Source organism: Hyla sarda, chromosome 2, assembly GCF_029499605.1.
Source record: "Hyla sarda isolate aHylSar1 chromosome 2, aHylSar1.hap1, whole genome shotgun sequence".
Lineage (NCBI taxonomy): Eukaryota > Metazoa > Chordata > Amphibia > Anura > Hylidae > Hyla > Hyla sarda.
The window spans coordinates 36,951,719-36,965,424 of NC_079190.1; the positions used below are offsets into that span (position 1 = coordinate 36,951,719).

General features: G+C 43.2%; 1 protein-coding gene across 1 annotated transcript in view; it reads left to right on the forward strand.

The window, feature by feature from the left end:
• The window catches only part of ARHGAP42 (Rho GTPase activating protein 42), a 317,056-nt gene that overhangs the window by 100,987 nt on the left and 202,363 nt on the right, over nucleotides 1-13,706 (forward strand). The window contains 1 exon segment of the mRNA XM_056561532.1: nucleotides 7,973-8,068. Coding sequence (XP_056417507.1) covers nucleotides 7,973-8,068 — 96 coding nt within the window.

The window sequence follows — 13,706 nt, forward strand, 5'->3', positions numbered from 1 at the left end:
ACTCATTACCTAATCTAGATCATGTACAGATAATGTTTGTGTAACACTAACATTTAAGTAGACAGGAACACCGGTGTATGTGGATCTGCTGGACCTGTGTGGCAGATGACACGGACCATACCAAGGAGCGGAGTTTAAGGTACCGCTGGTTTTCACCAGAGCCCGCCACAAAGCGGGATTGACTTGCTGCGGCAGGCGGCACCCAAGTCTCTACCCCTGGCATGGCTCAACCACACAGGCGGCTGAGGAATATGAGGCACAGGTAGGATAAGGCAACTCGTGGTCAGGATAGCAGAAGGTCAGGGCAGGTGGCACAGTAGCGTAGTCAGGAACGTAGCAAATGGTCAGTAGGCAGGCGGCAAAGGAGCAAGGTCAGGTCACGGACCAAAGGGTATGATACACTGTAAGACAATACACAGGAATGCTTTCTCTCAGGCTCAACAAAGGCAACAAAGATCTGGCAGGGAAGTGTGGGAGGTGGAGGAATTTATCAATGAGCCACAGGTGTTACTTCACTAATGGGCACACTGGCCCTTTAAATCTTAAAGCTCTGGCACACGCGCTCCCTAGGGGACAGGGACACGCGGACCGGAGCAGAGAGGCAGAGGCGGGGGCAGGAGAAGCACCAGGTGAGTGATGGGCTGGGATTCGCATGCGGGCATGTCCCGTGATGTGAATCCCAGCCCCGCTGGCAGCAGCAGGTAACAGGACCATGTGCTGACGGCCAGCATGTGCAGCCAGTAGGCATAACATAACAGTTTGTGTCTAGCACCTATATTTCTCTCACAAATGCCTCCTTTATAGTATTCACTTCTTTTTTCATCCTGTGCTCTGAAGGGGGTGTGTCCGTCTCTTGCCCTCGCTCATCATGCATTCACTTCCTCCCGGAGATTATGTAGATACTTTACATGTCTTTTTTATATGTCTATCTTTCGTATTTGGCTCAAAAATCCTTCTTGTTTTTCTACTCACTCATTCTGACATCCACTTTTCAGGAAGAAGCGTGCCCAAGGCAAGCACTGAACCCACCCTCACTCACCATGCATTTACTTCATCCCTTAGTCTGCTGTGCATTGCTGGATCTCTTAATCCAATCACTGCAGCCTGCTCTGTAACCCCCTCCTCTCTGTTTTCAGACAGGAGTCTGGTAGGACAGGAGTGAGCACAGAAGAGTGCTAGTCCCGCCGTCACCTGGACCTTGTCCCTGCCTGTGCTTTAGCTGGGAACAAAAAATAATGCTGCAGCCAGACAGGATTATCTTCTAAATTGTATGGGGGCCCCTTTTGGTCTTTTGTTTTTATAAGCCATAATTTTTATACAAAGAAGAAAAAACACTTATGAAGTATATTAGAAAGGTTAATGTTTTGCCAAGATGTACAACATATAAAAAGCATTTCAATCTGAGAGTGCCCATTTAAACAGTGTGTTTGTTTTACCTGAAATTTCTCTTCTGGTTTTTGAGCTTCCATGTTTCTCAATGAGTTAACCAATCTAAACAAAAAAACACTTGTTTAAAACTCAACTAAAAATGCACCGTGTGAACACAGAGTTACTATTATGCTCAAACTTTTCACGATCCTTGGAAAGATGTGTGCAGCAGTGCGGCTTTAGATGTTCAGTAGACACAGAATTGAGTTTTCGCTCCAGTAGGTAGCAATATTATGTTTGGTAGACAAGTATCCACTTCATTTGTGGTCTAAACTATTCATATATATATATATATATATATATATATATATATAGTAAATCAATTTATAATATAATGATGGATAGTTGATAATTTTTACTTAACTCTGCTCCACTTGTCTCCATTTTAATGGATTTATCAAAGATGACGTTTTAATCCCACAATGTATTGGTGAGTGCCAACCATTTGTCTTCTTTTGAACTTGATTTCAACTGTGGTTTATTCTCTTGGATTGACCTGGGAAGTTATTCACCTGCTGCTCTCTGCAAGTTTAAAGATCAGCGGAGCATTTCCTTGGCTGTAGTGCAGACTGAGTCTCTTTTTGCTATTCGTTAGATATTTGATTTGGCGCTCAGGGCCGCTCACCAGTTCCTAGCTGTTCGCTCTATATCCGTGGAGATTCAGCTTTCTCCTGCTCCATACCAAGACCGTGCTACCAAGTTCTAAATTGAAGAGTATATTGTAGTTAGATGCTGTGATTTGGCAAATCCTATGCTAAGTGTAGTAAATGAAATAAAAATTGGATTGTTAATGTCATCTCCTTAGATCCTGAATCTTTGAGGCAGAAATTAAAGTATACAGATGTGTCCACCTTTGCCTTTCCTTTAGTTTAGTTAAGGATTCAAATGTTTCATAAAACGAATTTAACAAAATATAAGACATGCTACCCGAAGGCTTCATTTACAGAATAATCCTATGGTGTCCACATAGCATATACATCTCCTGACAGAGTGTCACCAAATCATGTGGTGTCCACATATAGACAGCGTATATATCTCCTGACAGAGTGTCACCAAATCATATGGTGTCCACATATAGACAGCGTACACATTTCCTGACAGAGTGTCACCAATTGCCCTAAAAAATTGGGGGAATATTTATGAAATCTGTAAAGTGGTGTAGTTGCCGATAACAACCAATTAGATTGCTTCTTTCATTTTTAAGAAACTCTTTGAAAAATGAAAGAAGTGATCTGATTGGTTGTTATGGGCAACTGCACCACTTTTCTCTGTACAAGTTTTGATAAATCTCCGCCACTGACCATACAAAGGTAGATACCAGAAAGTGCCCTGCTGACAGTATAATTAACTATTAGCGACATCTCTTCTAATTGGAGTAGTTCAAGTTTTTCAAGATGTTTTTTTTTCCAAGACTTTGTCTCCACAGAACCTGTCAGAGCAGCCGGACAAACATTTCAGCACATTGCCCCTTTATATAGTTGTGTGTGTGTGTGTATATATATATATATATATATATATATATATATATAGTTGTAGACCCCCTTTATGCCCCCATATATATAGTTTTAGGCCCATTATGTGCCCCCATATATAGTTGTAGACCCATTATGTGCCCCCATTTATAGTTTTAGGCCCATTATGTTCCCACATATATAGTTGTAGGGCCATTATTTTCCCCCATTTATACCTTTAGGCTCATTATGTGCCCCCATATATAGTTGTAGGCCCCCTGTCCCCCCTTTATATAGCTGTAGACCCCCTGTGCCCCCTTTATATAGTTGTAGACCCCCTGTGCCCCCATATATAGTTGTAGGCCCCTATGCATAGCTGTAGGCCCTTATACTGCCCCCATATATAGTTGTAGGCCCACTGTATATAGTTGTAGGCCCCCTGTGCACCCATGTATAGTTATAGGCCCCATGCGCCCCCATGTATAGTTGTAGGCCCCATGCACCTCCATGTATAGTTGTAGGCCCCATACACCTTCATGTATAGTTGTAGGCCCCCTGTGACCCCATGTATAGTTGTAGGCCCCATGCGCACCCATGTATAGTTGTAGGCCCCCTGTGCCCTCAAGTATAGTTGTAGGCCCCCTGTGCCCCCATGTATAGTTGTAGGCCCCATGCGCCCCCATGTATAGTTGTAGGCCCCCTGTGCCCTCAAGTATAGTTGTAGGCCCTCTGTCACCCATGTATAGTTGTAGGCCCCATGCGCACCCATGTATAGTTGTACAACTCACCAGTGACAACACTGCTCTTCAGGTGCCAGATAATGGAGCCCGTCACCTGGCACCCGTCCACTGCAGATCAATAGACTGTGCCAGGAGGCTGCCTGCCTGCTGCCTTGAGTCCTGTGCTACAGTGCCCTTCTTCTCCCGTAACGCTATCGTGACTTTCCGGCCGGCTGTATGTCTTCCTCCGCCGCTCCTTCTCTCTGGGCGCACGCAGGCATGTCAGTGACGTGTGCCTGTGTGCGCTGCCTCCAATAGTTTGAACTGGCCACGGGTATGTGGCAGACAGCCCTGTGTTTCCGAGATATAGTGATTTTACTGTTTGGGTGACTGTCTGTACTCTTTCATGAGTAGTCAGATGGGTGGGAACTTTATTTTAAAAAGGGGTGTGACTGCTGAGGGGGGGGGGGTGTAGCATAATTCATGCCCACTCAGCCTCACCCCACACACCACTAAACCTGATGAATCCCTTTTCAGCCTCATATTCACACCCCGAGCCCGATTCACATCCCTTTAGCCTCATACTTATTCCTGCTGAGTCTAATTCACACCCTTCGCCCTCCAACCCCCCACCCCCACCCCCCAACCTTATTTACACCTCTCAGCCCCATTAAAGTCCACTAGCCTCATATTTACAAACCTTGAGTCTGATTTACACCCTTCAGCCTTAAATTCACCCCCAAATCTCATATTCACCCTTCAAACGTAATTTACACCCTCTCAGCCCCATAGTCAAACCCACAAGTGTAACTCACACCCTTTCAGTCTCACATTCTCTCTCCATGAGCCTTATTAATGCCCCCTCAGCCTCATCTCACCCCCTGAGCCTACCATTCACACCTCTTTAAATATAGTTCCACCCATCAGACTATTCAGGGGAAAGTGCCCTTAGTCAATCAAATAATAAAATCTTTATATATCTCAGGGATGTGATGGGGGAAGCAACAAAATAAATACACTGTTGGAAACAGGGCACCCAGCACTATAAAAAATTGTTCCAAAAAACTGGGTTTCTTTTTAATTCTGACAACAGGTCCTCTTCTTGTTCTTTTTTCTTCTTTTTTTGATGTTTTTAGGAAGGACCTGACTATATTTTTATGTGTCTCCATTGTGTTTCATGTACTAGGTGTTTACCATATTTTTTCCCCAGAAGATTCATGTGTTTTTTCGTTTGACCGATACCTCAGACATGTTTGATTGAATGGGCCGTCTTATACAGAATGTGGAATCCTCAAGTGCTCTGTCAGTATCTAATTATTGTAATCAATGACAATCAGGCTCCGCGGGTCTCTAATGGCCGGAGAAAGCTTTGAGGGAAAAATGACCTTTAAATAAAGCCAAATTAAGAAAAATTACATGTCGGGGGCTGGGAGGGATTTTCAAGTAAATGGATGATAATTCTCCACCTGAATTGGGAGGCAAAGCCACAATGGACCAACTAAATGTAGACCCGTCGACACTTTATCTCCGATGGCATTTTTCACGCATCTCAAAGTTGTCTACTATAAGTGTTTGGCATTATATAAATTTCTTTACTAAGAAGGATGACATCAGATTGCAATAGTTAACTTAATATAGAGTAATATGTAATATCACACCTGAACCCACTGTGAAATTCTCCATTTCTTACATATTTTCCATTTCCAATATCTCATAGCCAGGAATCTGCTAACCCCAAGGGGGTAATCGGTCTGGTTGTAGTTGTCAGCGCGAACGTGATCTTCTGTCAGTTGTTCAAACTTTCTCAGAAATGTTCTCAAGAATTTAAGAGGTGTTATGACTTGTATGTTATTTTTTTTATAACTATAAATCTTCCATTATACTTTCTGCATTAAAGGGCTGGTCCAGTGAAAACAAGTTATACCCCACAGGATAGGGGATAAGTGTCTGATCGTGGGGGTGAGTGCTGGGTCCCCTCGTGATTTCATGAACGGGACCGGCTCTCTGAGAGGGGAGCTTTATTCATTTCTATGGGACTACTGGAGAAGTGAAGCACTTACCGGTAGATATTTCCGGCACTTCCATAAAGAATGGGCGGAGCGCGTACCATCTGTAGTACTAGCTCCTCTCAAAGAGCCCGAGTCCCATCCAGGAGATTGTGTGCTCGTGCGGGGAGGGGTTTTGTTATGGGGCACACTGGTCGGACCCCCCGGGATCAGATATTTATTCCCTATCCATGTATTTTTACAGTAGCTGTTAAGGTACCTCATTCTTTGCTGCTGCATCTATTGTTACTGGCGATCATGGGATCAATTACTATTACATAATGGAGGTGGTTTTCCCTTAAGGCTTCTATGACTCTCTACCAGTTGTGAGACAGTGACAAGAATGGTGGTCAGGGATCAATGTATTTCCCCAGAGTACCCGTCATATGTAGCAACCAAGTTTCAAAAGGTGCATATCTTATCTGGGGAAAGCTAAATGAGATATGGGAAAGCCAGAAAGAAGTTAAAGGGGTATTCCGGGCAAAAACATTTTATCCCCTATGCAAAGGATAGGGGATAAGATGTCTGATCGCAGGGGGGCCCGCCACCCAGCGGTGGGCCCACCGGCGTTCAGACATCTTATCCCCTATCCAAAGGATAGGGGATAAAATGTTTTTGCCCGGAATACCCCTTTAATGCTCTAGCAAAACTTAGCTTGCTAGGGACCTTTGGTAAGTCTTATTTTTGGGCCTGGATGTTTATGGAAAGGGAGGATTGGCAGTGTGGTCTTTCATTGCACTTTCTGGGCCACTCCAGGTTTTCAGACAAGCCTTGAGCAGCACAGGTGCTGAATTGGATATTTGTTATTGGATTTTCAGACTAGCTGAAAGCTAGTGAGACTGAGAGGACCCTGACCCTCAGATGGGTTTGTACTCTGGCATGCTGCAGCCTCAAAAAGCAATCCAGGGGTTTGAGGTAACACCTTTAAAGGGGTACTCCCCTGGAAAACCTTTTTTTTTTTTAATCAACTGGTGCCAGAAAGTTAAACAGATTTGTAAATAACTTTTTTAAAAAAAAATCTTAATCCTTCTAGTACTTATCAGCTTCTATTTGCTCCACAGGAAGTTCTTTTCTTTTTCAATTTCCTTTTCAGTCTGACCACAGTGCTCTCTGCTGACACATCTGTCCATTTTAGGAACTGTCTGGAGCATGAGAGGTTTGCTATGGGGATTTGCTCCTACTCTGGACAGTTCCTAAAATGAACAGAGATGTCAGCAGAGAGCGCTGTGGTCAGACAGAAAGGAAATTCAAAAAGAAAAGAACTTCTTGTGAAGCAAATAGAAGCTGATAAGTACTGGAAGGATCAAGATTTTTAAATAGAAGTCATTTCCAAATCTGTTTAACTTTCTGGCACCAGTTGATTTAAAAAAAAAAAAAAGTTTTTCAGGGGAGTACCCCTTTAAAGTTTGTTTTTGTTGAGTGTCCGGTAGTAGACAACTTGAATAGTGAGGCCCAGTTAAATTGTTTAGCTAGAGCTGGACAAGCAGGCAGGGGAGTAGCTATAGGGGGTGAAGAGGTAGCAGTCACACCGGGGCCCTGGTGCCTAAGGGGACCCCAAAGCACATCTGCCCCATAAGAGACCAGTATTATAGCTGACATATGGGGCTCAGTATTATAGCTGATATATGGGGCTCAGTATTATAGCTGACATATGGGGCACAATATTATAGCTGACATATGGGGCTCAGTATTATAGCTGACATATGGGGCTCAGTATTATAGCTGACATATGGGGCTCAGTATTATAGCTGACATATGGGGCTCAGTATTATAGCTGACATATGGGGCACAGTATTATAGCTGACATATGGGGCACAGTATTATAGCTGACATATGGGGCTCAGTATTATAGCTGACATATGGGGCTCAGTATTATAGCTGACATATGGGGCTCAGTATTATAGCTGACATATGGGGCTCAGTATTATAGCTGACATATGGGGCTCAGTATTATAGCTGACATATGGGGCTCAGTATTATATCTGACATATGGGGCTCAGTATTATAGCTGACATATGGGGCTCAGTATTATAGCTGACATATGGGGCTCAGTATTATAGCTGACATATGGGGCTCATTGTAGGTTTTGCATCGGGGCCCAGAAGCTACAAGTTAGGCCTCTGTAAGCAGGTTTTGTTTTGTGCCAATGTGAATATGGCTGCATTTTTTTTTTGGACAGTACACTTAATAAGAAGCCCTGCAATTGAACCGTGTCAGTGTGTCTGATTGGTGTTTTCTGCCGTTTGTCTGGTCACATATACCTTAGTTACGTGCAACATGACCTAGTAATACTCTAACATATTCACTATTCTCTGCTGTTTTATTTCAGATCTGTCTATGGCCGTGCAGAAATTTTCCCATTCCTTGCAAGATTTCCAGTTTGAATGTATTGGTGACGCTGAAACGGATGACGAAATTAACATTGGTGAGCGGAAAGTTCTAATAAACTTCTATAATGTATGGAGAATCCTTTTTCCTCACATTCCAGACTGCAGAATACATGTTGAAGTCTATGGATACAAACTACCAGGACGCTTGTCCATAGCAACCATTTTCAATAGACAAATAAAAGCTGTAATAAGCGGTCACTATAGCAACGTATATCATTTCTCTTTCTCTTTAATGGCCCCTGTTGTTTAAAGCAACTGCCCTAAAAGTGATTCTACTGTTTGGTTGACTATCTGTACTCTTTCCTGAATAGTCAGATGGGCGGGATTTATTTCAAAAAGAGTGTGACTGCCTGTTTTGGGGGGGGGGGGGGGGGTGAGCCTGATTCCTACCCCCTCAGCCTCATATCCACACACCCTTAAGACCTGAATCATGTGTCTCTTAGACATATATTCACACCCACTAAGCCTAATTAATGCCCCCATAGTCTTATAGTCATACCCCTTAAGCCTATCATATATGTCAATCACTTAATTTACCAAAAATAACTTCTAAGCCCAGAATAAAAGCTCAAGTTTTGGCTACTAAGTGCCTCACTTCTCTTCAATTTGCTGTTCACTGTATGTTAGGAGAAATTCCATCTCTAGTAACAGAGACCCCAAGTTGGATACAGGAAGTAAGGGTGGGGCTTAGCTTGAGGGGAAAAAAAGAGACTGTGTGCATGCAAGGTGAGCCTTTCTGCCTCCTCCAGAGGATCCACACTGTACTTGAACGGTAAATCAAGGCTTCCTTTTTATCTCTTACCACCCAAAAATTTCTGGGCAGCTGTCCCTTGTGTTCTTAATACTGTATGTACAGAGTGCTGCCTCCTGAATGTAATAATGGCATGATTTCCTCTTACAGTCCATATAAAAGCAGTGCTGTTTAATAAATTAATAATTGATGGTAAATATTATATTTGTAGCACTAAAATAGGTCCTTTACTATAGTCCATCAATTTTTGATATTAGAGTTTCGACTCCGATGACACTCTCCAGATTAGGTGAATTAAAGGGGTTATCCAGGAATAGAAAAACACTGCTACTTTCTTTGAAAAACAGCTCCCTGTCTGTCTCCAGGTTGGGTGTGGTTCTACAGCTCAGTTCCATTGAAGTGAATGGAGCCAAATTGTAAAACCACACCCAACGTGGAGACAGACGGGAAGCTGTTTTTGAAATAAATTAGTTTTGTTTTTCTATTCCTGGATAACCTCCTTATTGTTTAACCAGGGAAATCAACAGAGTTGGGACTGTGCATAGCTCGGCAGCTCACTGTAGCTTAGTCTAATTCAGGTGAATGAGACAACTCACCTGCAGTAACAGATATGGCTGCATACCCCTTTAAAGGGGTTATCCAGGAAAAAACTTTTTTTTTTATATATCAACTGGCTCCAGAAAGTTAAACAGATTTGTAAATTACTTCAATAAAAAATCTTAATCCTTTCAGTACTTATGAGCTGCTGAAGTTAAGGTTGTTCTTTTCTGTCTAAGTGCTCTCTGATGACACCTGTCTCGGGAACCACCCAGTTCAGAAGAGGTTTGCTATGGGGATTTGCTTCTAAACTGGGCGGTACCCGAGACACGTGTCATCAGAGAGCACTTAGACAGAAAAGAACAACCTTAACTTCAGAAGCTCATAAGTACTGAAAGGCTTAAGATTTTTTAATAGAAGTAATTTACAAATCTGTTTAACTTTCTGAAGCCAGTTGATATATATAAAAAAGTTTTTTCCTGGATAACCCCTTTAAAGCATTTGACTCCCTTCGCTGTTCTTGGGCTATGAGAATGACCAGGAAGTTTAAGTGTATCCCGCCACCCGAGCAAAGGGGGGATTAACAAAACATTTTCCATTATTGGGCATATGGTTTTCATACTCCTTTTACTCTATACTTGCTGTGGTCTTTTGACCTTATTGTAGAATCTTCTATATATTTGCTGTGATCCTATGATTTGTCAGGTGAAGCAGTGAAAACATCTGAATAGAATTAGTGACAGTATTGAGGCCTTTCTGGCTCATCTGCTCGGCGCTCCTGACGTTTAATGAACAGGGATCTGCCTCTTTTTTGCGCATCTACTGTAACAATATGAGTCATTTAAAACTGTTATTTATGTGTCAATTAATAGATACAATGTAGCAGCACAATATATTCCGGAATGTGCACGTTTCACATATGATATACATTACGGAATTCCTGCAGGATCGGATGCCTTGGAAGTTAGTTTTGCAAGAGAATATTGTGTTAAGGGAAATTTACCTTTGTAATACAATATATGCTTCTTAGTATTCTAGGAATCTGCTTGAACAATCCACAGGATTTGCACACATTTTTATTTTTGTTCTGGAAAATATCTGGTATCAGATACCATTTCATGTACCGTATTTTTCGCCGTATAAGACGCTCCGGCATATTAGACGCACCCAATTTTAAAGAAGGAAAATCTAGAAAAAAAAGATTCTGAACCAAATACAATGTAAAGTATAGGTCAGTGATCTTCAACCTGCGGACCTCCAGATGTTGCAAAACTACAACTCCCGGCATGCCCGGACAGCCGTTGGCTGTCCAGGCATGCCGGGAGTTGTAGTTTTGCAACATCTTGCCGGGAGTTGTAGTTTTGCAACACCTGGAGGTCCGCAGGTTGAAGACCACTGGTATAGGAGGTAATACTCACGTGTCCCCGTCGCTCCGGAACGTCTCTGCTGCCCAAGATCCTCAATCTCTGTCGCCGCCATCACGCCGCTACGTACGCCGCTCCTATTGGATGACTGGACGGCGTGCGCGACAATGTGATGACGACGAAGGAGAGTGCCGGCCATGCAGGGGATCCCAGCACGGAGCAGTCATTCGCCGATCGGACACCGAGGAGGCAGGTAAGGTCCCTCCCGGTGTCCTGTAAGCTGTTCGGGACGCCGCGATTTCACCGCAGCGTTCCCGAACAGCCCGACTGAGCAGCCGGGTTAGCTTCACTTTCGCTTCAGCTTTGATCGCCGCATCTGATGGGTTAATACAGGGCATCACCACGATCGGTGATGTCCTGTATTAGCCGCGGGTCCTGGCCGTTGATGGCCGCAGGGACTGCCGCGGTATGACAGGGTTTTAATGTTTATTTGCCGTATTAGATGCATCAACTCCCCCCCCCCCCCCCCCCCCCTCCAGTTTTGGGGAAGAAAAAGTGTGTCTTATACGGCGAAAAATACGGTATATTATAAAGAGGAGTAACATAAGAGAAAAAGACCAAAAAGTTCCTGACCCTCATTTTAGTTTTTCACAGCCGTAGTAATAGTAAAGTCCTATGTGTACAGTATAACTCCTATTTTATCATAATGGTGTGGTCTAAATCCGTGGTCCCCAACCCAGTCCTCAAGGCCACCAACACTCCCATTTTATTTTTATTTTTTATTTAGTATAGAACAGGTAAAACTCTAATCCCAGATTGTTGGTGGGCCTTGAAGACTGGGTTGGGAACCTCTGGTCTAAATGGCTCCTAAATTTTGCAGTAATTTGACTGATGTGGAATGAGTTTCCAACTTAATGAGCCCAAACTTAATGACACTGTATTTTTGGTGCCAAAAATGATTAAAATAAATAAATAAATAAATTGGTGGATCAGCTGGTCTCTATAGGAGCAGATATGGATTTGTGATATCATCACTCAAACATGTCATTAGATGAACATGGATTAGGACCTTTATAAACATAACACTGGGGGGGTCCAACCCCTGAGGCCCATTCTGCACCATTGTACCTTAAATGTCCAAAGATGGCATTGGTGGGAACACCAGGCACTAGAATAAAAGGCAGGTTATAAACCATATAGCCAAATTTTCTCTTACACAGGGGAACACATAAGGAACACTTCAGTGCTCCAGCATTCTGAACGTTTTGTTAAGAACGCTCGGAGCCAGAAGTCGTGGTTGTGACGTTTCGCCACCCCCCTCCATTCATGTCTATTCATGTCGTGACCTTACGAGGGGGCATGGCCGGGACATCACAACCACTGCCACAGTAACCCGGTGTTTGTTTAGGATGCTGGGTGCTGCGGGAGATCGCTGGGGGGGGCCCAGCAGAGGATAAGATGTCTAAGCAGCGGAGTACCCATTTAAAGATGATGTGTCAGCTCTCCTGAAATACCCGTCAAATCATTCTATTCTCCTTGAACTAACAATTCTGTAGCATATTCTTTTCTTTTTTTTTTTTAAGAACATTTTGCCTTTTCTCTGTTATTCTTCTTAGAAACTTTTGAATAAATTGACATCTGGGTGTTTCAATTCCTTTTGTCAATGGGATGTGTCCCTACACAGCATCAATCCGGGTTATGGCACAAACCAGCAGATGAAGAGTCTTGTGAATAGTAATAGTTTCTTTATTGAGCCAGTATACAATGCGTTTTAAGGCTACGGTGCCTCTTCTTCAGGTACATAGGCTTATATGACAATGTTATATATAGACAGGTGATTATACCTGGCGTTTGTGGTGCCGAGCGTTAAATAAATACCCACTGGGCATGTAAGAAATGTAAAAAAATGGCTCTCACTTAGGCTGGGTTCACATCACGTTTTTGCCATACTGTTTTCAATCCATTTTTCTAAAGAAAACCGTTTGGCAAAAAAAAACGGATGGAACAGCATGGGAAAAAGTAAACTGTATGCATTTTTAAACTGTATCCTGTTTTTAAAAGTGCATACAGTTCCTTCTGTTTAAATTATTTTTTTTAAAACATACGTTTTTGAAAATGTTGTCCATTTTTAATGGGAGGGGTCTTAGGTGGGGACTTTAGGATTCAAATGTACATGTGCAAAGTAAAAACCGTATACAGTTTCCCATATGGAACTGTATACATGTGCGTTTCCCATTGACGTCCATGTTAAAAATAAAACGGATGCGGTTGCTCTTCGGTTTTTAAACCGGAGACAAAACAGTGGTCAACGAGAAAGCCATATTGCAAGCAAACCATACAAAACCGGATGCATCAGGAAATGTACTTGAAAAACGTGGTGGGAACCCACCCTTAGGGAACATTCACACGAGCAGATTTACAGTGTATTTTACGCTGCGGATCCGCTGGTGAAGGCCTGCTCTATGCTGTTTTTTCATGTGCCTGCAATACGCCGCTACGAACAGACACACTGCAGCGATGTGCGCGGCGTACTCGCACATCGCGGCTATTCTCCCTGCTCTGAGCTATAGAGCTCCCGCGATGTGCGAGTATACTGTGAGTCACACATCGCAGTGTGTCTGCTCGTAGCGGCGTATTGCAGGCACATGTAAAGACAGCATAGAGAGGGCCTTCACCAGCAGATCCGCAGCGAAAGACGCTGCGAAAATCCGCTCGTGTGAACGTACCCTTAAAGAATAAATGTTTATAATACATAAAACAAAGATTTGCATAAACATAGTTAAAAAGAGGTCCTAAACCGTGTAACTGTGGCCCCCCCAAACAGATATTCCTAGCGTTGTGCTCGCAAGCAGAGTCTGTGCGCAATGCGCTGTCTCTTGGAAATTTGACAGTGTGACCTCGTGTAGGGACATGCCCCATTATTAAAGGGGTACTCCGCTGCTCATCGTTTGGAACAAACTGTTCCGAATGCTGGAGCCGGGAGCTCGTGACATCATAGCCCCACCCCCTCATGACATCACG